Here is a 25,050-nt window from a genome sequence, read left to right on the forward strand (position 1 = left end):
TGGATCCAGTTTCCCCAGTGTCTTCCAGCATAAGACTGGTGAGGAGCTGCCACCTGGGACACCCCCAGTGGCCCTCATGTAACTGCCCAGATAGAGCTGATTTATCAAGTCACGGAAAATTAGCTGGGCATGGTGGTGGGTGCCTGTAATCCCAGCTACTTGGGAGGCTGAAACAGGAGAATCACTTGAACCCAGGAGACGGAGATTGCAGTGAGCTGAGATGGTGCTGCTCTACTCCAGCCTGGGTGACAGAGCAAGACTCTGTCTCAAAACAAAACAAAACAAAACAAACAAACAAAATGCTGGGGGTAGAAATTGCAAAAGGAAGACTAATACACACAGAGTTGGTTAAACAAGAGACCAGAGTTTTGCTATTACTCAATTTACCCTCCTGGAAAATTCAGAGACTAGGGTTTTTAAAAGATAGTTTGGCAGGTGGCTAGAGGGTGGGTGCCGCTGATTGGTTGGGGATGCAGTCATAGGGGTATGGAAACTGGTCCTCCTCTGCTGAGTCCACTTCCGGGTAGGGGCCACAGGATCAGCTGAGTCCTGAGTCTCTGGCCAGGTGGAGTCATCTGGTCTTCAGAAATACAAAAGTCTGAAAAGATATCACAAAAGGCCTATCTTAAATTATACAATAGTGATGTTACTTACAGGAACAACTGGAGAAATTGCAAATCTTAGGAGCCCCAGAACAACGGCTGGTAATCATTTATAACTACACTTACATTTTACAGAATCCGGGCCCCTCTCACAATCCTGACCTTGTAGACTTTCATTAGTCTTACCAATCCGGTTTAGTTTTGGGAAGGGTTATTACTATCATCCTTGCTTTAAGGTTAAACCATAAACTAAATTCCTCCCAAAATTAGCTTGGCCCACATCCCCGGAATAGTCAAGGGCAGTTTGGAGGTTAAAGGCAAGAGGGAGTTGCTTAGCTTAGGTCAGATCTTTTTTTTGGGGACGGAGTCTCGCTTTGTTGCCCAGGCTGGAGTGCAGTGGCGCGATCTCGGCTCACTGCAAGCTCCGCCTTCCGGGTTCACGCCATTCTCCTGCCTCAGCCTCCCGAGTAGCTGGGACTACAGGCGCCCGCCACCACGCCCGGCTAATTTTTTGTATTTTTCAGTAGAGATGGGGTTTCACCGTGTTAGACAGGATGGTCTCGATCTCCTGACCTCGTGATCCACCTGCCTCGGCCTCCCAAAGTGCTGGGATTACAGGCGTGAGCCACCGCGCCCAGCTTTTTTTTTTTTTGGAAACAAAGTCTTGCTCTGTCACCCAGGCTGGAGTGCAGTGGCGCAGTCTCAGCTCACTGCAACCTCCATCTCCCAGGTGCAAGTGATTCTCCTGCCTCAGCCTCCCCAGTTGCCGGGATTACAGGACGCACCCGCCACCACGCCCGGCTAATTTTTGTATTTTTAGTAGAGACAGGGTTTCACCATGTTGGCCAGGCTGGTCTCAAACTCCTGACCTCCAGTGATTCGCCCATCTCGGCCTGCCAACATGCTGGGATTATAAGGCATGAGCCACCACACCCAGTCCTCTGCTGTCTCTTCTGTAATTCATTATTTGTGACTGTTCCTTTAATCCTGTCTTCCCCTCCCATCCACAATGTTAGCTCAAGTGTCAGAGGTATTTGAACCAGAGCAACTCCATCTTGAACAGGAGCTGGGTGAAGAAGCTGAGACCTACTGGGCTGAATTCCCAGACGGTTATGGCATTCTAAGTCACAGGATGAGACGGGGGGTCAGCACAAGACACGGGTCATAAAGACCTTGCTGAGAAAACAGGTTGCAATAAAGAAGCCGGCTAAAAGCCACCAAAACCAAGATGGTGACAAGAATGACCAGAGGTGACAAGAGGTCTGGGGTGACACAAGCTGTGACCCTCTAGTGAGCTGAGGCAGGATGCTGGAAGGTTCCCAGGCTGAATGAAGCCGGCTTTGCAAAAATTATAATAGTGAGAAAATTATAACAGTGAAAGAGATCTGGCCAGGTGCGGTGACTCACACCTGTATGTAATCCCAGCGCTTTGGGAGGCCAAGGTGGGTGTATCGCCTGAGGTGAAGAGTTTGAGACCAGCCTGGCCAATATGGTGAAACCCTGTTTCTGTTAAAAATACAAAAATTAGCCGGGTGTGGTGGCACATGCCTGTAATCCCAGCTACTGGGGAGGCTGAGGCAGGAGAATTGCTTGAACCCGGGAGGCAGAAGTCGCAGTGAGCCAAGATCGCACCATCACTCTCCAGCCTGGACGACCAGTGCAAGACTCCATCTCAAAAAAAAAAAAAAAAAAATTCATTCGGCACCAATACATCTGCACTCCCGTCTGATGTTCCAGGTAGAGGGGGTTACAGTTCCTGCATTCTTGTGTTACTGGAAAGAGGTCCTGATCCAGACCCCAAGAGAGGATTCTTGGATCTCACACAAGCAATAATTCAGGGCAAATCCACAGTGCAAAGCAAAAGCAAATTTATTAAGTGGTGAACGAATGGCTAGTCCATTATTTCAGCCCCATGGGCTGCTTTGGTTATTTTTATGGCTATTTCTTGATGATTTGCCAAACAAGGGGTGGATTATTCATGCCTCTCCTTTTTAGAACCATAGGGGATAACTTCCTGACGTTGCCATGGCATCTGTAAACTGTCATGGCGCTGGTGGGAGTATAGCAGTGAGGACGACCAGAGGTCACTCTTTATTTATTTATTTATTTATTTATTTATTTTTTGAGACAGAGTTTGACTCTGTCATCAGGCTGGAGTGCAGGGGGACGATCTCAGCTCACTGCAGCCTCCGCCTCCCAAGTTTAAGCAATTCTCCTGCCTCAGCCTCCCGAGTAGCTGGGACTACAGGTGTGTACCACCACGTCCACCTAATTTTTGTATTTTTAGTAGAGATGGGGTTCTTTTCTTTCTTTTTTTTTTTCTTGAGACAGAGTCTTGCTCTGTCACCCAGGCTGGAGTGCAGTGGCGCGATCTCGGCTCACTGCAAGCTCCGCCTCCCAGGTTCATGCCATTCTCCTACCTCAGTCTCCAGAGTAGCTGGGACCACAGGCGCCCACCACCATGCCGGGCTAATTTTTTATATTTTTAGTAAAGATGGGGTTTCACTGTGTTAGCCAGGATGGTCTCGATCTGACCTCGTGATCTGCCCGCCTTGGCCTGCCAAAGTGCTGGGATTACAGTCGTGAGCCACTGCGCCCGGCCCAAGATGGGGTTTCACCATGTTGACCAGAATGGCCTCGAACTCCCGACCTCAGGTGATCTGTTCGCCTCAGCCTCCCAAGGTGTTGGGATTACAGGCGTGAGCCACCGCGCCTGGCCCGCCTGGCTAATTTTTTTAAAGTTTTTTGTAGAGATGGGGTCTCACTGTGTTGCCCAGGCTGGTCTCAAATTCCTGGTCTCTAGCAATCCTCCTGCCTCAGCCTCCCATGCTTGGGATTACAGGTGGGAGCCACCATACCAAGCACCAAGTGAATTTTGGAACTCTGGAGATGGAGCGTGCAGGACCGCCCTTCCCAAGCCTCCCTCCTGATCTGCTCTCAGTTCTGGCCCAGATGAGCCACCAGCTCACCTCCAATCCTCTGGGCTCAGCACCCATCTTCTCTCCACTTCCCTTCTTCCCTCTAGCTCCGGAACGGGTGCCCTGAAGCCAGGAGCTCTGAGCCTCAGCCGCAGCTCACCGTTCTCACCGTCGCTTCAGGAGGCCCAGATGTGTGTGCCTCCTGCCACCTCCCCTCAGAGCTGAGACCTGGAAATGCCTGCATGGAGCTAAGGGACATTTCATTCAAGCATTCATTCAATGTTTAATGAGGCCCAACTACGACCCAAGGGCCCTGCTCTCGTGGAAATGACATTCTCATGGGGGAGGCACGAGGCATTCACAGCCCAGATTTAGTGGAAGGGATTCGCGGATATTGAGAGCATAGGGGGAAAGGCCTCTCACAGGCGGCAGGTGGCCGTTTAGGATGAGAACTGAAGGATGAGAGGTGCTTGCTGTGTGGTTGGGCAGGCTCCAGGCAGGGAAGAGAAGGCAGAGGACTCAGGTGGGCGTCTCTGAAGCGTCCAGTGCAAATGTTCAAAACTAAGCTGACAGCCTGGGCTACATGGTGAAACACTGTCTGTACTACAAAAATATAAAATTTCTCTTTTTTTTTTTTGAGATGGAATCTTGCTCTGTTGCTCAGGTTGGAGTGAAGTGGTGTGATCTTGGCTCACTGCAACCTCTGCCTCCTGGGTTCAAGCAATTCTGACTCAGCCTCCTGAGTAGCTGGGATTACAGGTGTGCACCATCTTGCCTGGCTAATTTTTGTATTTCTAGTAGAGATGGGGTTTCACCATGTTGGCCATGGTTGGCTGGGCTGGTCTTGAACTCCTGACCTCAGGTGATTTGCCCGCCTCGGCCTCCCAAAGTGCTAGGATTACAGGCATAAGCCACTGTGCCCAGCCCCCAATTTTTTTTATTTAGCTGGGAGTGGTGCACGTGCCTGTAGTCCCAGCTACTCGGAAGGCTGAGGCCTGAGAATCCCTTGGACCCAGGGGATGGAGGTTGCAGTGAGTCAAGTTCGTGCCACTGCACTTCAGCCTGGGTGACAGAGCGGGACCCTGTCTCCAGAAAAACAAAAACAAAAAACAAGACCCTGAAAAACTAAATTCACAACCTATGCGACGCCCCTGCTGGCATTTCCCTTGGCCATGAAGGGGCCCCTCCACTGAGCCCACCGTGTAAGTCCAAAACCCAGAGGCCACCTTGTGTCCCCTCCTCCTCCCCGCCCAGGGACTGGTGGGTCATCATCCATCTGCTCTCTGAGCCACCTGGCAGCACCTGCTGGCTCTTTGATTGCTGGGTTCTTCCAGCCCAGTCTCCGTGTTCAGCTGAGTGTCTTTTGCAAATGCAAAATTTGCTCCTGTCTCTGGCTTCCCCTTTGTTCTTAGGATGAGACCCAAAATCCCTAACGTGGCCTTTAAGGGCCTTTCCTGGGTGGCTCCTACCCTCTTCCTCCTAGTGTGGTTCTTGCCACGCTAGCCTTTCAGTTCCTGGAAAGCTGGCCCCAGGGCCTTTGCACTAGTGTCTCCTCCCAGCTAGAGGCAAGCTTGCCTTCAGCTTCAGCTCCACCTCCCAACTATTCCCACTGCTCTGTTGCACTTTTTTTTCTCCCCGGTGTCACCATACCTGGCTAATTTTTCGTATTTTAGTAGAGACAGAGTTTCACCATGTTGCCCAGACTGGTGTGAAACTCCTGAGCTCAGACAATCTGCCCACTTTGGCCTCCCAAAGTGCTGGGATTACAGGCGTGAGCCACCACGCCTGGCCCTCTGCTGCACTTTTAAGTGGATAATTACATGAGCATTTGTGTGCCTGCCCAAGCCTGACCCCTCCTCGAGGTAAGCTCTCTGGGACAGGGACAGCCCAGTGTTTCTCACCATTGTATCTCCTGGGCCCAGCACAGCCTGGCACACGCTAGCGGCACCACACTGATGGCTGCACGGTGGTCGAGGATGGATGAACTAAGGAAAGAACCTGCTGTGGAAATCCCGGATTCCTCCCCTCCTTCACTGTGGTCCAGCTCAGTCCCACCCGGGGAACGGGGCTGGACGCGCACACTTGGGGGCCAGGGAACGGGTGTGTGGAGAACTCCGAGTCCGCACCAAGCTGAGAGGGCTGCACCTCGGCCCTTTAACGACTGAAAACAGCTTTCCCCACTTCCCTCTGCCTTTGTAGCAAGATACCCTCAGTGGCTATCACAGAAAGCATTTTGCAGTGGTGGAGCCACTCTGGACCCCACAGAAGACACCTACGGTGGGGGTGGGGGCAGAGTTCCTGCCTCTGATCGTCCCTCAGAAGAAACAGGGGTCACCTAGGCCTGTTTCCTGTTGCACAGAAGGGTCCAGCGCCACACGGCTAGTAGGTTGGCATGGTGGGTGGTAATGCTACAGTTTTTTAACTTAAAAAGAGAAAAATCAGTAGACTTTTCTGATGTAAAACAGAAAAAAGTGGGTTCGCACAAGACACAGGTCATAAAGACCTTACTGAGAAAACAGTTTGCAGTAAAGAAGCTAAAACCCACCAAAATCAAGATGACTTATTTATTTAGAGGTGGAGTTTCGTTCTTGTAGCCCAGGCTGGAGTGCAATGATGTGAACTTGGTTCACTGCAACCTCCGCCTGCCGGGTGCAAGCGATTCTCCTGCCGCAGCCTCCTGAGTAGCTGGGATTACAGGAATGCTCCACCATGCCTGGCCAATTTTGTATTTTTTTTTTTTTTTTTTTAGTAGAGACAGGGTTTCTCCATGTTGGTCAGGCTGGTCTTGAACTCCCGACCTCTGGTGATCCACCCACCTCGGCCTCCCAAAGTGCTGGGATTACAGGTGTGAGCCACTGCACCCGGCCTAAAATGGTTTCTTTACCGCAACCTGTAAATTCATCAGTTGAAACCCTGCCTAAGAAAACTGAGCTTTTCTGCTAGAGAGGGGTGGTGCCAGGCCCCCTGCCTGCCTCTCCTCCCCTCTCCAAGTTCCTTCCTGATCTTCTGATTAGCTTTCCACTGCACTGTAGAAGATGCCTGGGAACCAGGGACAGGTTTCTAAAGCAAAACTCAGCTCAGGTACAAAACTAATTTTTCTGTACCTTTCTGTAATGCAACACACAAAAAAAGCTTTAGCATCTTTTTGAGACAGGGTCTTGCTCTTGTCACTCAGGCTGGGCAGTGGTGCAATCACAGCTCACTGCCGCCGTGACCTCCCAGGGACTCAAGCAATCCTCTTGCCTCCGATTCCCGAGTAGCTGGGACAACAGGTATGTGCCACCACACCCAGCTTTTTTTTTTTTTTTTTTGAGCTGGAGTCTTGCTCTGTCGCCCAGACTGGAGTGCAGCACCACGTCCGGCTAACTTTTTGTATTTTTAGTAGAGACGGGGTTTCACCGTGTTAACCAGGATGGTCTCGATCTCCTGACCTCATGATCCACCCGCCTCAGCCTCCCAAACTGCTGGGATTACAAGCGTGAGCCACCGCACCCAGCCCCAGCTAATTTTCTTAATGTTTTTGTAGAGATGAGTTTATACTGTATTATCCAGGCTGCTGTTGAACTCCTGGGCTCAAGAGATCCTCCTGCCTCGAACTCTCAAAGTGCTGGGATTACAGGCATGAGCTTACGCTGGACCCTTGGGATAATTCTTAAGAGGTAAATCATTCTACTGAAGATTCTGGCCAGGCATGGTGCTCATACCTGTAATCAAAGGACTTTGGGAGGCTGAGGTGGGTGGATTGCTTGAGCTCAGGAATTTGAAACCAGCCTGGGCAACATGGTGAAACCCCTTTTCTATAAAAAGTACAACAAAAATTAGCTGCATGTGGTGGTGTGCACCTGTAGTACCAGCTACTGAGAGGGCTGAGGCGGGAGGAATGTTTGAGCCCCTGAGGTTGAGGCTGCAGTGAGCTATGATTGCATCACTGCACTCCAGCCTGGATGCGAGCGAGACCGTCTCAAACAAAACCACCACAAAGAGACGCCAATATCTTAAACGCCAGGAGCTTTTTTTTTTTTTTCTCACTTCTATTTCTAGGTTTTCTACATAAATGCGTTACCTTTTGGTAAGAAAACCATAGATGGCGTTACTACTGGTGCTCCCAAGGCGGGGAGAACCCTCCCAGCTGACGGCGCTCGGCTCTCTGCTGCCCTCACTTGGCCTCTCCACACCAAGCCCGGGTAGGAGCTGAAGCGGCTGCTGGACCTCAGGTTTAAACATGATGTTCCCAACATCTTGAGGGCCTGAGGTTAGTGAGCTCAGAGGCGTTTGTGCTTCCCACTGCAGACAGCTCCTGATGGGGAGCCGGCCCAGCCCTGCACCCTCATCTGCCCTCAGGGTCTGATTCAGGTTGGTCCTGCCAGCCCCTGGGAGCCAGTCCCCTGCCACTCACTGGCTGTGGTCCTCCTGCCCGCAGGGCACTGAGCCAGAATGACAGGCCACCGTGGTAGAGCTCCCTCTGCACTGTGCTGTGGCTTAAGGTCCTCACATCAGCCCTGGATGGCCGTCCTGTTACTTCCGTGTCAAACTGAAACCAACAGAAATGCAGATCTGTCACCGGGAAGGTGACCCCAGAGCTTGTGCTGTGACATCCTGGCCATTCCCCATCCCTGCCGCCTCAGCCTGGAGCCGTGCAGCAGCTCCAAGCCCTCTCTGAGGAAGACAAGGTCTTTTTTACATGCTGACCCCGGTCCCTGCAGCCAGGGGCAAGGACTGCCGAGGATGACTGGTGGACTCAGGTTTTCTGAAGAGCTGAGCTGAGTGCTTCCTGCCTGGACACCCTTCTTCTCTGTGCAGCAAACTCTGGGGTGTCCTTCCGGCCCAGGCTCAGCCAGGCAGCGAGTCTCCTGTCCAAATCCCTAAGCCCCTCCAGGGACACTGTCCGGTCACACTGTGGCTACCCCAACCCGAGTCCCCCAGTGAAGAGGAAAGAGAAAGTGGATGAGAGCCCCCTTAGCAGGGCCCTGCCCTACCTGGAGGGCCCAAGCTGTCCAGGCAAACAAATACAAACAGCCAGCAAGCGTCATTCAAAGGCCGTATCGTTTTTGGTTTCCTTTTTTGCTTTTGTAAAGAAAAATAAGGTTGTGTTTTCTGTCTGAAACAAAACATAAAACCCCCTCCCGCCGGGCCTGTACCCTGGCTCTGGGGGATGCTGGGACCACAGGTCTGGGCAGGAGAGGCCAGGCTGCCTGGCTGAGAGAAAGGAGCGCCCTCAGAGCCAGAGAGGAAGGGCATTTGGGAATGGAGTTTGGTTTTGTTAAGCAAAAAATAAAAAACCTCAACACACACGCCCACTATACAAAAATGGGGACCGTGAGGCGCTGCCTCTGAGTTGGAACCATTGCGGGCAGCTGGACTCAAAGGTCCTGACGCTGTCCTGGGGCCCGTCCCCCATGTTTCAGGGGTAGGCAGGGCAGGAGGCAGCATCCACAGCTCTCAGGACAGGAGTCAGGGGAGAGGAGGGTGATGTCAGAGCAAGCTCCTTCCCCACGTTAAAAAAAAGTATTAAAAAAGCACCCAAAGCTTAAAAAAATGAATCCTCCATGGCAGGGAGAGTTGGGGGCATCCTGCTTACTAGCAAAATGCCTGACCTGGCAAAATGTGTAGAAAAATAAAATTAAACTTTATCCCTGAATGGCAGAGTGAAGACCCTTCCTCCCGCCCCACAGTGAGTCTCAGAATCCACTGAGGCAGCTGATTCTTCTCCAACTGGCAAAAGCACACGACCGGCAGACACGCGCTGCCCCAGGCCCGTGTCCGAGGCCCAGGGCAGGACGGCGGGGGGGCTCTGATGGCCACAGGTGCACAGTCCCTCCTCTCTGCCTCACAGCATTGGGAGGGCCCCTCCTCAGTGCCAGGAAGGAGCCCCAGCAGGGGAGTGGGCAGGAGAACCAGGGGAAGATGGGATTCTCAGGGGCTGAAGGGAGGCAGGCACCCAGTAGGGTGAGCGAAGGGGTGCAGTCTCATCTGAGATCTGAAGGCCCCCGTCAGCCTGCCCTGCAGTTCCACGCGCAGCTTAAGGACCAGACGTGCAGCCCTGGAAACACAGGGCGAGGCGGGCCAGGGCTCTCTGCGTTCTCAGGGTAATGGGACTGCTTCCTGGAAGGTCAACAGAGGTCACAAAGCGGGGGGTATCTGGCTGGGGAGGGTGGAGCAGGGGCTTGCGCTGGGCGTTTGGCTGCTCAGACCTGGGAGCTCTGAGGATCCCGGGCACCCTTCTGCCCACTCCACAAGAAGGGGCAAGACAGGGCAGATGACAAGGACCATGCTTCCCTCTCCCCCAGGGGGCCTTCAGCTTAGTGGGGCTCTGAGGTCGCCCCAGGTGGGACGGGAGTACAGTACAAAGATGTGACCATGCCTGTGGGCGTGGGGCCGGAAGGCAGGCCGGGCAGCTCCTGCTGCAGTTACAGTAGTACTGGCATCCCTGCCAGGCAGGGCTGAACGGTGTGGGGCACCCCAGGGTCATGCAGCCCCTTGGGGCTCCCTGGCTCCGGGATCAGAGTGTCAGCACCAAACACAGCCGATGTCAGCCAAGGAGGTGGGCGGCAGAGAGTGTGATCCCAGACACACACTCAGCCCTGCAGTCCGTTAGGTGAGGAGGGGCAGGTGTCCTGAGGACAGTCACAGTCCAGTGAGGTCAAGGCCCTGGAGATGAGGGCAGAGGCGGCAGCCCCTCCAGGGAGGGTCCTGAGGCCGGCAGTGGTGAAGCAGCAGGCACCGGGTTGCTCCCCTCCGAGGGGCTCCAATAGTGGGTCAGCGCAGGCTCTGGTACAGAAACGCCGAGGTGAAGAGGGCATTGGCGGCCAAGCTCACGGCCAGGAGGCCCCGGACCAGGGAGGGGCCAAAACGACCTGCAAAGCGGAGAGACCCCGTCAAAACGTGTGTGTGGGTGAACAGCCCCCCAGAGCATGCAGTTTGTGGGAAGCTCAAGGCTCTGTGCAGGGTGCTCCCCGAGGCTGGTGAGGCTCACCCCCAATTCTCTTGGCCAAAGGCTTCCCTAGCAGGAAAGATTCCCCCATCCCTGCCTCCCTGAAGGCACCGCTTTTCCTAACCCTGAGCTACCAGCAAGGCCGTGGGCTGGGCCGTCATGAGCTGGGGCCTGGGCGATGAGGCAGTGACCACAACGGCCACTTTACAGATGAGGACATGGGGGTTGGGGACAGGAGCACCCCGTCCAGGCCTCCGAGGGAATAAGCGGCCAACTCAGGTCCGCCTGCCGCAGCCTGCGTCCTCACCAAGGCCTCCAAGCTGCCGGGCCACCCTCCAGCCTGGGGCAGCACTGGCTTCGAGAGTCAGTGCAAAATGATCTGCCCAGGAAAAGCCCTGCTTGCTGATCCATCCGTCTCCCTCAATACACACCCCCTCCCCACCCGGGGAGTGACGATGTCGACCAATGATCTGGTCTCTTGCCCCTGAGCCCAGGGTCAGTGAGCAGAGAACCTGGGATCTGAGCCAGGCAGCTCGGCACCTGGTGCAGGCTGCAGCCCCAGTGTGATGTGGTCCCGGCGTGCCCAGGCTCTCCGGGCACTTCCAGCCAGGATGGCAGCCACGGGCCACAGGTGCCTACTGAGCACTTGAAATATGGCTAGTGCAGCTCAGGAACAACATTTCAAACTTGCTTTAATTGTAATTCATTAATTTAAATAGCTGCCCGGGGCCAGAAGCTACTGGAACAGTGCAGATCTGGGCCCAAATCCCGACGGTGGGAGTGCCATCTACTGAGTCCCTGATCCCGGGTTCAGAGGCGCCACGGGGGTTACTTGTTGGCCACTCAGGGACTGCAATGTCCTGGAAGATTCTGTCAGCGCTCTGGACCCACCAGGGGGGAGATGGTGACTCTGGATGCGTGCCTGCCCCCTCCCCTCCCACACCTCAGGGTGCAGACCTCTCCAAGTGGCAGCCTCCTCCGAGCAGCCCCTGGTGGTGGTGTCTACCACACAGGTGGATGACTGGGAAGAGTCGTCCTCTTTCTTGATGGAGTGGTTGCTGCAGGCACTGCCTCTTTCCAGCTTGGATCTCAGGTCTGCAAAGAGAAGGGTGTGCATCTCAGTGGCGCTCACGGCTCCCCCCAGCGACAGACATGGGGCAGCTGCACTTCCACTCTAAGGACAGTTGTCAGAAGTGGTGAGCCAGCCTGTCCCAAGCCACTCATCCACCCTGGACAGTGGGGGGCCAGGTCCTTGCTTCACTGTCGTGCCACCTCTGTCTGCCAGTATTCAGTGGCCAAGGTGACCAGATCTCTGACATTGTAAGAGACACAGGAAATCTAAATATTCGAGGCTGGGTGCAGTGGCCCACGCCTGTGATCCCAGCACTTTGGGAAGCCAAGGTGGGTGGGTCACTTGAGGACAGGAGTTCAAGACTAGCCTGGGAAACATGGTGAAATCCCATCTCTACTAAAAATACAAAAATGAGCTGGGCATGGTGGTGCGCACCTGTAGTCCCAGCTACTTGGGAGGCTGAGGTAGGAGAATCTCTTGAACCCTGGAGAAGGAGGTTGCAGTGAGCCAAGATCACGCCACTGTACTCGAGCCTGGGTGACAGAGTGAGACTCCATCTCAAAAATAAAAAAAAGGAAATCTACAAATTCATGTGAAAGTTGTAGGTTTTGAAGGTTGGGGGCTAACTTTAAAAAGTTTAAATGCTTTGCAGTACAGCACCATTTGAGTGAAACTATCTGTGGCCACACGCACCTGGCAATGCGTGATGTATTTTCGATCAGTTCCAAGGAACAGAAGACCCTGAAGGTCAACTGCAAAAGGAGAAACTGAAATCAGCCAGTAGAGGACAATGTCCTCCCAGAGGGTTCGAGTCATGAGAGCCACAGTGGGGTGCCTAGAGCTCCAGGGCAGGAAGGCACACACTGGAGTCAGAGCAAGGATGAGCCCCCCCACCGCTGCGCAGCCAGGCCTCTTGGCAGCAGAGGCCCTCCCGCGGCCCCTCGGGGCTGTCAGAAGGCCTTACCCAGGGCGTGCGTCACGTCCTGCAGGGGCGGCTTCCGGGGAACCTTGGGCGGCTCCATGGTGAAGAGGCTGCCGTTGTGAGGCGAGTGCTCATCCGAGCTGCTGGGCGTGGTGGGGGCCTCTCCAGGGGGTGACGGGAACAGCAGCAGCTTCTGTCCCTTCAGGTTGAGCCGGGCAGGGCTGATGAGGGGCCTGCGGTGGCGCAGAGAGCCGGAGCTGGAGGCCACCGAGCCAGCCACGGAGGGGGCTGGGGAAGGGAGTGGGGAGGAGGGGCAGCTCCCTGACAGCAGAGAAAAGTAATCTGGAGAGAGGGAGGAAGATGATGTGAACGTGGGCTCTTGTCACTGCAACGCTACGATGCACTATTTCATTTCTGGGGGCTTTCTTCTATTAACCCGGGAAGAAAGGAAAGGTGCAGAGACTGGGGGCAGGGGGAAGTTCTGCTGCACAGCTGAGGGAGGAGGTGGCTGCCCGCTACCAGGCACCTGAGGGAGGGGAGAGATCCTGGAGCCTCAGCCACGACCTCCTGCCCTTGATTTCCATCCAAAGCCCCGGGCACCATCAGCTGAGAGCCAAGGCCAGACAGCAGCAAACCCTGGAGGTACAAGGCCAGCTCACCCAAGGCCCTGCTGCCAGCTGGCGCCTGGTGCACCAGCTCCAGCCATGACTGCCGCTGAGGACGGCAGAGCAGCATGGTACCATCTGATCCTGGCGACTGCCATTCCCATGTCACGCAAGTGGAAACTGAGGCACAGGCATGTGGGTCACTTGCCCAGGGCTGAGATGTGAACACACACTTGAGGCCTGTCTGACCCCAAAGCTCACATAAACCACCGTGCTCTGGAACGCCCAGGCCTCACGCTGCCCCGTCCCCCGCTTAGCTCTCTGTCCTCCTCACCTGAAATGGGAAACTCCCCAGATCGAGACATCTGAGACGGTGGGCGGCTACCGCTGAACAGATAGCCTGAGTCTGGAGACAGAGAGAAGAGACATGTCAGGCCTGTGGACTATGTGCAGAGGCCCCAGACTCTGTCGAAATCCCAATCCAGCCTTTGCTCTTCACAAATGTGCTTTCATGAAAACACAGGTGCTCCTGGATCCCTTGGACTGCCATCTGAGGGGTGCTGGGCACGTTCCCTTTTTGCAGATAAAGAAACCAAGGCTCTGGCTGGACATGGTGGCTCAAGCCTGTAATCCTAGCACTTTGGGAGGCTGAGGCGGGCAGATCACGAGGTCAGGAGATCGAGACCATCCTGGCTAATATGGTGAAACCCCATCTCTACTGAAAATACAAAAAAATTAGCCGGGTGTGGTGGCGGGCGCCTGTAATCCCAGCTATCCAGGAGGCTGAGGCAGGAGAATCACTCGAACCCAGGAGGCGGAGGTTGCAGTGAGCCGAGATGGCGCTATTGCACTCCAGCCTGGGCGACAGAACGAGACTCCGTATCATACACACACACAAAAAAAACGAGGCTCGTGGCTCATGGCAGGTGGTGAGAAGAGTCAACACCAGGCATATTGTCCACTCCTCAATCCATGCCCTTCTTCTCACACAAGGGCCAGCTTTTCCAGCCGTCTAGTCCCACTTTCTCCACTAATCGCAGGCCCTGACTGCCTGCGCTCTCGAACCCAGGTAGCAGCGACCACGATGCCTTTTCCTAAATCAGGTGCATGCGCCCCAAGGGCAGGGGCCCCAGTTCCAAGTGGCTGGCTGAGAGCTGAATGTGGGACCCGGGGACTGCCTGCCTTGTGTCCTGTTGCCACCTGCAGGCTCTGAAGGGTCTGTTGCAGCACGCAGATAACCTTCTCCTCACCAGGCCAGGGGATAGGCTGGATAAGGGTGATCACAAGAGCCCAGCACGCCAACCAGGGTCCTTCTAGAACCCATTCTATGGATGCTGGGAGAGGCCGTTTTCCTGTTGGGCATGTGCTGCAGGACGCAGAGATGAGGTGTGCGGCAGGGGAGCAGACTGAGGACAGATAGGGAGACAGCAAGCTGGATTATGGCCACAGCGCCTGAGCGCGCTCCAGAGGGTCTCCGAAGACATGAGCCAAACCCCTGCAGGAACTCCTTCCCCTGACCCACCCTCTGGCGATGGAGACCAGGTTCCTCCCCCCAACCACCCTGGCAATGGAGACTGGGGTCCCATCTGTCACCGGACACTCCAAGACAAGCTTGTGCCCCACAGACCTCTGCTGCCGCCTCAGACAGGCCGCTACTGTGTCCCTGCCTTCAGCCTCAACAGGGAGATTGCCTGTTCTTCTCTACCGGCGGGAGGCCCTGCCTCAGAGGCCTGAACTGGCCCTGGGATTGCCACGCTCCCCTCCCAAGGGGCTTGAAACAGCAGTCCCTGAGCTCCACCGCCTCGGCCAGTGTGCAGTTTACTCAGAGTGCTCAGGCCCAGGGCAGGGCTGCTCCTGGCACCTCCCACCCCAAGTTCCATTCAAGTGCCACCAGGCTGGGGCGCCCTGAAAACGGGGGTATCTCTGCTTAGGGGAAAAGCAAAAGCATCCTAATATAAACCTCGGCGTGTGCGCAAAATGGCCTGCCCTTTAACCGCACGAGAGGAGAGGGCCTTGGCTGTTATCAGCATCTCCTCCCCTAGAATAACTGCAGTGGCCCCATTTGCTGAGGGGCATGTTGCAATTTTCGAGGAAAAGATAAGGGCACAGCACGGTGCACACATTTACCCAAGGTCATGTCACCAGAGCTGGGACTAAGGGGCCATGCTGGGGTTCCCAGATGATGTGGCAATTCTGGGCACTTTATTTTTATTTTTTTGACAGGGTCTTGCTCTGTTGCACATGGTGGAGTGCAGTGGTGTGATCATAGCTCACTGCGGCTTCCAACTCCTGGGTTCAAGCGATCCTCCCACCTCAGCCTAAATAGCTGGCACTATAGGCGCACGACACCATGCCCAGTTAATTAAAACACCTTTTTTGTAGAGACAGCGTCTCCCTATGTTGCCCAGGCTGGTCTTGAACTCCCAGCCTCAAGCCATCCTCCCACCTTGGCCCCCCATAAGTGCTGGGATTAAAGGCATGAGCCACCTATTCCTAGCTAGCCCCATTTCTTTGAGGGGAAACTGAGGCTCAAAGCTCCATTCTGCCTGTCTCTGTAGCAGGAACACTAACCACTCCCGGCCCTCCCTACACTATGTACCCACCCACAGTTCTGTCCCAGCCCTGTCTGCCAATGCCTGGGCACCCCTTACCTGCTCGAGTCAGAGAGGGTATGGTTCCCAGAGAGAGAGCCCGGCTGAGGCGGCCGGGCAATGAGGAGGGTGAGGCCCGTCGAGGAGACTGGAAGAGCTGCTGGTTGGCAAGGGGCAGGAAGCTGGGCGGGCTGGGGATGAACAGAGACGCTGGAGAGCCTCCGACACTTGGGTGAGGGATGGCCAGGCTGGGGCTGGTGGGGAAGAGGCCGGCAGAGTCTCCTGGGAAGAACCTGCAAGGGCCCGTCAGGCACAGGACAAGAAGAGGGTCAGCGGGAGGTCCTGGAAGCAGCCTTTCTGTGGGTCCCACCCCTCTCCCACGGTGAAAGGTGGGGGCCTCAGTTGGGGTCCCAGAGAAGGCGTGCGTTAGTTAAAGCAGAAAAGCAATCCGACCGCATTCACGCCATTAGGAGCGGGTGGCTGGGAGGTGCCAGCAAGACCCGGCCCTCCCCGCATGCCCCCTCCTACCCCCTCGCCCCCTCCTACCCCCTCGTCTCACAGCAAACTATCTCCACTACGAGTCTCGGTATTAAAGTGACACTGTCGCCCTTGCCAACCTCATGCCAACCCTTTCGCCTTGAAGCAAAAATGCCCAGCCCCGTGCCAGGCACTCAATGAAGGTTAATGGACTTGGACTCCTTGCCACTTCTTGTTCTGTGCCGAGCCTCCCCACAGAGCGGCCGGGCTCAGGGACACCCTGGCTCATCTCCCAGATGGGCCTGGATCACAGGAAGTCAGGCCCCAGCACGGCTCTGGGCACACTCTGTTTCCAGGCATGATTCCTGGAAGTTCTCCCACAGCTCTCCCCTTAGGAGGCTGCCTCCTGCTCTCTGGCCTTGCACTCTGGAAACTCCTCTGAAGCTCTTGGTAGAGCAGAACTGGGGGGCAGCCAGGCCTTGGAATCCCCTGGAAGAGGCTCTCACGGGAAAACGCCAAAACCAAACTTACAAGAGACCCGTCAACGACCGCAAGGCTGCCTGAAAGACGGAAGGTGACAGTGTCTCTTTAACTCGAGATGGTACAAATCACACAGCAGGACCCGATGGCCCCACGCCAGAACATCAACCATGCTTCTGATTAAGGCACCCAATTACAGAGGGAAGAGAGGGACAGAGGCAGTTAATACATTAGTCCACCGTCTGGACGGAGCTCCAGGGGTCCAGCCTTACCTCGGTGCCAAGGGACAAAGGAGCCCAGCGGACAACGTGCTGGTGAGCGGGCAAGCTGGCCCAGGCCCTGCAGGAGCCGGGGGCTGGCTAAGGGACCCGTGCCCATCACGACTGAATGCTCGGGGATCGCTAGCCAAGCCGCACGCCACCAACCTCCCAGCTACTTTCCCTCTAGAAAAGTTGTATAAGGAAAGTGTGAGGCCAGCTGTTGACTTCCCAGAGAATCATGTAACCTTTCTAATGCCTTCCAAGGTACCAGGGGGTCACCGGGACTTCGGAACCAACGGTGAGGCCGTGTTTGGGGAATTGGGCATCAAAGCAGCTGAGCTGGGGACCCTGGGGAAGGGCCTGGACAGCAAGACTGGACACACCCTTGCTCTGCCCACTGACCTGTGCTTCCCAGGCCCAATGCCCGCTGCTTTGCCCTCAAGACTCCAGGGAAGGTTCCACCTCTACACAGAAGATGAGATTTTGTGTTGTCATGTTAGAACTGTGATTCCATCGGGCAGGACAGCGCGGCGACTTCAGGGAATGACCCTGAGGGCACCCTCAGGCAGGGGCAGTGAAGGTGTGGCTGGGACCTTAGGGCATGACCCTCCATGGGAGGAAGCTTGTGGGGCAGGGCTCTGGCCTCGAGCAGCGCCCTCAGCAGATGGCAGCAGGGCTCCACTCTGGGTTTCCTGTGCCCACCCTGCCCAGCCGCACGGATACAGCCAAGAGTCAGCCAAGGGTGACCAGGTCTCCCAGTGACCTTTAAGTACCGTTGGGGGACGCATGAAAGGAGGGTCCTAGTGTGCTGTGGGGATGAGGTGGTCGGCTGGGCCCCGCAGCTCCTGGCCCCGAGGGGTCACCTCCAGCAGGAGCGGCTGGGTCTTGCCAGTGCGTCCACAGTCTTCCCAGCTCCTGCGCACACCACCCGGGGCTCCTCAGTACTTAAAAGCTGAATCTCCTGGCTACCTGGCACAGGTGCTGTTGTCCCCAGTTTGATGCCACTGAAGACGGTGCTGTGGGGACTTCCTTGGCAGTCTGACCCCCTCACTGTGATATGTGGGAACATCACTCAATGAACAAGACCTCGTAAATCGCTCACAGGGCTGGGCATGAGGGGCTGGGCTCTGTACGGGGGCCGCAGCAAGCATCCCCCAGCTAAAGGAGCCCGAGCTGTTGGACCCTGGAGAACTCCAAAGGTGCTGACATTTCCTTTGGTGAGAGGCCCGACTGCCCTGTGCCCTCAAACCATGTCTCAGAGAGGGATTAAGAGGCCAGGAACAGGCCTGGATGCTGGCTCTGGGGAGTGCCGGCGTGGATACACTCATCTGATACCAAGGGGAGATGTCTGGTCTTCTCCGACCCAATCCCAGCCCACGTCAGGAGTGGAAGGAGAGAGACCACGTTTTAAGCAGCAGTTTATTGAGATGGAAAAAATATGATCGAGCAAAGGCGAGCGAGGTGAGCCGGGCCCCCTAAGCCAGCTGGTGTCATTGTCACTGACTCCCAAACCTGACTCCTGTGGACGTGTCTGTACCCCAAATGCAGCTGCCCACCCCAGCCCTGGCACAGAGCCCTTCTGAAAGAAAGAAAAGAAGAAAGACGCGGCACCTGACGCCAGCGGGTAAAAGCAGGGCCCCAGAGGCATTTATTGAAAGCACAGCATCCAAAACACGACATCTAGGCCAGGCGCGACGGTTACAGTGATGAGAGGGTCACTAGACAATTATCCACAATTCTACGACACGAGACAGAGACTCGGCAACAGTCACAGACAGAAAGGTCACAGGTTCCTTCCTGGGCAGGGCAGGGAGGGGCGCGGCAGGTGCGGCGTGGAGGCTGCGTCCTGGTGGGTTGCTCCCAGGCAAGGGGTACAGGGAGTCTGCTTGGCCTGGGGCGGGGACCCCAAGTCTGAGAGTGAGGATGGCCGAATCTACCTCGCTTATGTCTCAGAGACGGTCACCCGTTACCGGGATGACCCCACCTGGACCCTGGAAGGTCTGATGGCCGTCCCAAGTCCCCTGTGAGGAGGAGTTCCCTGGCAGGGGTGACATTCCCAGTCAACAAGCCACAACACAGTGATCCTGCACTCCCTCGGTTGTTGCCACAACACTCGAAAGTGCTGGAATTTTCTCCACATAGTGAAACTTTAAGGGATGGATAATTTAGAAAGTCACACAAAACTCTAAAGAAGGCAGGAATCCTCACTCTGCTGAGAGCTACCTCCTGAGATGTCGTTCCGGACCCCGGCAGAGGGCAGGAGCGACACCAGCTCGGCAGGAGGATCCTGGCCAGTGCGAGGGCTGGCTCTGGTTATTATAAATAATCTAATTTAAATACACACATACACACAGATGTCCTGCTTCTACCCAATGCCAAGAAAAGCAGAAATTAGCATCACACTGTCAACACTTCCTCGAGAACTGAAGATTCGAGACGCAAGCAACAGCATGGCCAGCCGACAGGACGCTTTCTCGTCCTGGCTCCGCCACGTCCTTCTCTCAGATGGGCTCTTTGTGGGGTGGGGGGCGGCGTGAGTGGACAGGCAGGTGGTTCCCTGCCCCTCAGGCAGACACCACTGGGGGCCGCTTCGGCTCACCCACCCCCACTCCTCACTGCAGAACCAGTGGGAAGTGTGGCCCCATCCACATCTTTTCAGAGGGGTTTTCTCCCCTCACACTCCACACAGAACAAGCTGAGCCCAGTAATGCTGAGGCCTTGTCTGAAGCCCCACAGGTCATCGGGAACAGAGGCCACAGAAGCCCCTGAGGGTCTCCCGACGCATCTGGGCTCCTCACTCGTGAAGCTGGGTGAGGTGTGAGTTGCTACCCAATCACTGAGGTAGGGCAGCCTCCAGGACCCCCAGGCGTGGCGGCTTCACAGCAGCGAGGCCTGGTACCCGCCCCCCACTCCCATCCCGGCAGACCAGCTGGCGGGTGTAACCCTCATGCACCTGTGATCGGCTCTTGCCTCCCCAGGTTCCAACACACAGGAGAGAGGAGCTGGCACACCCTGGCCACATCTGGAAGGTGAGCTCGTGCTCAGAGTGGCGAGTGGCAGGACATGCGGGCCCCGAGGGAGTGGGCAGCCAGAGGGAACATGCCTGGCAGGTGATGGCCTCAGGCCACTCTTGACTGGGACCCCTGGATGAAGCCCCCAGGCCGAGAACTTGCTCTGCACGTGGCAGCCCCTCGACTTCCAGAGAGTGTCCTCAAGAGCCACCTCATGTGATCCCCACACCCACTAAGGCTGGCACCCAAGGGCTCTGGAGAGGGGTCCCTCTCATTTCAAAGATGGTAAACTGAGGCTGGGAACAGCAGGGACCTGGCCAGGCCCTGCTACTGAGGAGCAGGTCTGTGGGCTGCCCCCTCACCTAAGTCGGAGGGCAGAGTGAGGCTGGGTCATGGCGAGCAGGTGCCTCGGCAGCATCCAAGAGCCACTGCCAGGGTCTGGGGAAACTCGTGACAGGCCAGGGAGGGAGAGGATGACAACAACCTGATGTCACTGAAGGCCTGCATACCCTGGGTCCCTTACCCTTGGAAAAGCTCAGATTCCCCAAGGTCAACACAGGCTCCTACTGCCCATCTCAGGCAGGGTCTCACTCCCCAAACTCATGGCGAAGGCCAGGCTGGGCCCAAGAACTGCACTCTCCATTCCCAGGGACTCGGGAAGGTCTCAGAGCAAGAGGCCGAGCAGCAGACACAGAGCAGCAGCCCTGCCTCCTTGACGGCTCCACCATCTCCTGCAGGGCCGGCCCAGCCACAAGCAGGACCAAGGGGACAGACCGCAGGTGCTCCTCAGGGGCCAGGTGGGGCTCTGTGTTGCCCCAGCCTCACTCTGTTGCATGGTTAGGGCATGCCAGGGGCCCAGCCGGTAGCCACTGTCACCACCCCTGTGCAGGTGCTCAGACAGGACCAGGCTCCTCACCCAACAGTGTCAGAGCCAGGAAACGGCACTGTGAGATGGGGGTGCTTGGTGCTACCAGCAGGAAGCCACGGGTCAGAGCCTGTGTGGGTGCTGCCCACGTTCCAGTCACCAGGCCAGTGAAAGGGCCATTGGCCAGAGAGGTGGCAGCAGTGGTGAGTGGCTACAGGGCACTTGGGGATGGCTGGTGGCCGGAAAGGAAAAGGCGGGGCAGGCTGACTCTTCGAGGCAGTGGAGGGGCCGGGCCAGGACCTGCGGCTGTAGGGTGGGGGTGGGAGGGCGTGAGCAGGTGAAAAGAGGCAGGACAGAGAGGGGCCCGCTTCGGACCGGGCAAAGCCTGGGCCTGAGCATCGCGTGTCCTCCCCCCGCAGTCACGGCTGCTTCTCTGACCTTCGGGGCCGGAACCTCCGCGGGCCCGTCGCCTTCCTTGTGGCCACAGCCGCTGTGAAGCCAACCAGGCAGCACAAAGATGTGGTGCTGAACTTGAGCGTGTCCAGCCAGCTGGGCGGGGTGGCCTGCAGGTGCTGCTCAGCCAGGTGCAGCCCCAGCAGCAGGGCCCACAGGCAGGTGCAGAAGGCGTCGATCCTCCGGAGCCTGAAAGGGAAAGCAGTGGGGTCACCCCAGGGGAGGACAAGACCTCCTGGGTCCACACCTTCCCTCCTGCCTCCTCTGCCTCCTCTGTCTATACCTGGCCCTGCTCAGAGAGTCCAGGGCCAGGAGAGAGCGCGGGCTCAGAGTCCCCTCACACTCACACGCTGCCCGGCTCCGAGCAGGTGGCTCAGTGTTTCTCCTTGGCCTCTAAGTTCCAGCCTGTAACAGGGCTAAGGAAAATTCCTCTGAGTCGGTGAGGAGGGGCAACGGGGACACGGCACTCACAGGACATGCTTCCACTCAGGGAACCCCAGAGCTTCCCACGTAAGCCCCCACAACCCAGGAGGCAGGTGGTTATCATTATCCTGACTTAACAGAGCCCGAGGAGGAGAAGGAGGCAACTGGGCTCAGGGGGCGTCTGCTGTGCCGCCTCACCTCACCTATGACTCCCAGTCCCTGGGCGTCATAGGGCGTCCCAGTACCAGTGACATGGTGGAGTTCAGCCTAGGGCTGTGCACCCAATGGGGTCTCTTGGCCCCCACCCTAGACAGTAATCCAGCACACAGTCTCCCGCCTGTCAACTCCCAGCCCCATGCACACCTGATGCGGCCAGCCAGCAGCATTGCCAGCAAGCAGGTGAGCAGGCCCAGTGCCACGATGCCCGTCTGGTGGCTCTGCCCGAAGGCCCAGGCCTCCCACAGCTTCTCCGCCATGTGCTCGGGGAGCAGGCCCAGCAGCTGCCGCCAGCCCTCGGCCCCAGGGGCAGTGCCATTGTCAGGTGTGGCTGAGCCATTGCCACCAGGTGGCAGGGCCAGGGGCACAGTGGTGCCCGGGGCGAAGGGGTCGCTGGCCCCATACAGTGTGGTGGTCAGTAGGAAGGCGCAGGCCAGGAAGGCGAGGGCACGGAGCAGGATGACCTGGACCGGGGACTTCACGGTGGAGGAGCAGAAGCTCTGCAGAGGAGGAAGAGAGGCAGGTTAGTGAGATGGCCAGGGAGCCACCCCCAGTCATCACTGGTGTCACTCTTTGAGGGGTTCCGGCCAGACCCACGTTCCCACACATCCTGGGCTTGGTTCAAAAACTCACCACTGAGTTCCACTGGCCCGCCTCCCTTCTGGGTGGGGAGGAGCGCTGCTCTACCACACTCTCCTTTTAAAGAAATCTTTCCATATTGTAGAGACCTTATTTTGGCTCACTGCAACCTCTTCCTCCCGGGTTCAAGCGATTCTCCTGCCCCAGTCTCCCCAGTAGACAGGATGACAGGTGCCCACCACCACACCCAGCTAATTTTTATATTTTGTTTTGTAGAGACAGGGTTTTACCATGTTGGCCAGGCTGGTCTTGAACTCCTGACCACAGGCGATCCACCAGCCTTGGCCTCCCAAAGTGCTGGGATTACAGGCATGAGCCACCACGCCCGGCCAAGTTGAGCCCCTTTACTTTGGGGAAGCAACATGCCCATGGGGCCACCTCCCTACCCCACTCCCCAGTCCCCTGCATGTCGTTAGCTGGGTGGGTGTCCCGGGACAGTGACTGGTATCACCATGCGTCCGTTATGTACGTATCTGAGCATGGGTTTTGGGGTGGCCCCACTGTTTCTCAGCACTTTCCTGGCATTTGCATTCATCTTCCTAGCAGCCTTGGTGGTGGACTCCAAAGTCCTGGACCCGTTTACAGCTATGGAAACCACACTCAGGGAAGCTGAGAAACTGGCACAGGGCCACGTATAAAGCCCATACCTGGTATGCAGTGGCTCCAGGATTTAAGCCCAGGACCATCTGGCTAAAACCAATTTTTATCATAGTACTCAGTTGATAGAGTATTCTGGTTATTTAAAAACTCAGATATGGCTGGGCACGGTGGCTCAAGCCTGTAATCCCGGCACTTTGGGAGGCCAAGACGGGCAGATCACGAGGTCAGGAGATAGAGACCATCCTGGCTGACATGGCGAAACCCCATCTCTACTAAAAAATACAAAAAAGTAGCCGGGCGCGGTGGCGGGCACCTGTAGTCCCAGCTACTCGGGAGGCTGAGGCAGGAGAATAGCGTAAACCTGGGAGGTGGAGCTTGCAGTGAGCTGAGATCCAGCCACTGCACTCCAGCCTGGGCAACAAAGCCAGACTCCGTCTCAAAAAAAAAAAAAAAAACTCATAGATATGGTAGCAAGGAGGTTAAGTAGTAAAATCTACCCCCACAAAGAAACTCCTATCCACCCCTTTGTGTCCCTAGATGTGACCTGGCTCTGACTGGTATATGGTTTCCAGTCTGCAGCTGGGACACAGCCATGCCACCTCTGCCCTGCCACATGTCTGTACAGCAGCGCACCAGGTGGAGCCTGTCCTGGAGCTTTTGGTTTTCATTCTGACTGCTTTGTTCCTGGTCCGAATAACTTACTACTGTACTTTTAAGGTTCACTTTTGCCAGTTATCTGTCCATTTATGTCAGTTCCAATTAAAATCACAATATGGCCGGGCGCGACCACCACTTTGGGAGGCTGAGACGGGCGGATCACGAGGTCAGATCGAGACCATCCTGGCTAACACGGTGAAACCCCATCTCTACTAAAAATACAAAAAAAATCAGCCGGATGTGGTGGTGGGCGCCTGTAGTCCCACCTACTCGGGAGGCTGAGGAAGGAGAATGGTGTGAACCCAGGAGGCGGAGCTTGCAGTGAGCCGACATCGCATCACTGCACTCCAGCCTGGGGGACACAGCTAAACTCCGTCTCAAAAAATATATAAAAAAAATACATAAATAAAATCGCAATAGGAATTTTTGGTGAGAACTTGACAAAAGGATGGAAACAGTTATTTGGAGGTTGAGTGTGGTGGCTCACGCCTGTAATCTCAGTACTTTGGGAGGCCAAGGCTGGTGGATCATTTGATGTCAGGAGTTCAAGACCAGCCTAAGCAACATGGTGAAACCCCATCTCTACTAAAATACAAGTATTAGTCAGCTGTGGTGATGCGTGCCTGTAATCCCAGCTACTCAGGAGGCTGAGGCAGGAGAATCGCTTGAACCTGGGAGGAGGAGGTTGCAGTGAGCCGAGATCGTGCCACTGCACTCCAGCCTGGATGACAGTATGAAACTGTGTCTCAAAAACAAAAAATTAAAAATAAATAAAAGGCTGGGCATGGTGGCTCACGCCTGTAATCCTAGCACTTCAGCAGGCCAAGGTAGGAGGATTACCTGAGGTCAGGAGTTCAAGACCAGTCTGGCCAACATGGTGAAACCCCATCTCTACAAAAATACATAAATTAGCTGGGCATGATAGCAGTTGCCTGTAATCCCAGCTACTTGGGAGGCTGAGACGGGAGAATCGCTTGAACCCGGGAGGCAAGGTTGTAGTGAGCCGAGATTGTGCCACTGGACTCCAGTCCGGGTGACAGAACGAGACTCTGTTTAAAAAAAAAAAAAGGCCAGGTGCAGTGGCTCACACCTGTAATCCCAGCATCTTGGGAGGCCAAGGCAGGTGGATCACCAGAGGTTCGGAGTTCGAGACCAGCCTGACCAACACGGAGAAACCCTGTTTCTACTAAAAATACAAAATTAGCCAGATGTGGTGGCGCATGTCTGTGATCCCAGCAAAACTTCATCTCAAAAATAAAATAAAATAAAATAGGCCGGGCGCGGTGGCTCAAGCCTGTAATCCCAGCACTTTGGGAGGCCGAGACGGG

The 25,050-nt window shown here is 55.9% G+C and overlaps 1 protein-coding gene across 2 annotated transcripts in view; it reads right to left on the bottom strand.

Annotated features, from left to right (window-relative positions):
• Positions 1 to 8,546: 8,546 nt before the first annotated feature.
• TMEM201 (transmembrane protein 201) overlaps positions 8,547 to 25,050 on the bottom strand; it is a 31,625-nt gene continuing 15,121 nt past the window's right edge. For both annotated transcript variants that reach the window (XM_023215287.2, XM_023215288.2), the window contains exons 5-11: positions 21,974 to 22,326; positions 21,173 to 21,376; positions 15,702 to 15,934; positions 13,385 to 13,456; positions 12,488 to 12,787; positions 11,409 to 11,546; positions 8,547 to 10,374 (exon numbers count right to left, since the gene is read on the bottom strand). In XM_023215287.2, coding sequence (XP_023071055.2) covers positions 10,277 to 10,374; positions 11,409 to 11,546; positions 12,488 to 12,787; positions 13,385 to 13,456; positions 15,702 to 15,934; positions 21,173 to 21,376; positions 21,974 to 22,326 — 1,398 coding nt within the window. In that variant the 3' untranslated portion in view covers positions 8,547 to 10,276. The remainder of the gene's footprint in view (positions 10,375 to 11,408; positions 11,547 to 12,487; positions 12,788 to 13,384; positions 13,457 to 15,701; positions 15,935 to 21,172; positions 21,377 to 21,973; positions 22,327 to 25,050) is intronic.

Source organism: Piliocolobus tephrosceles, chromosome 1 (assembly GCF_002776525.5).
Source record: "Piliocolobus tephrosceles isolate RC106 chromosome 1, ASM277652v3, whole genome shotgun sequence".
In the NCBI taxonomy this organism is placed as follows: Eukaryota; Metazoa; Chordata; class Mammalia; order Primates; family Cercopithecidae; genus Piliocolobus; species Piliocolobus tephrosceles.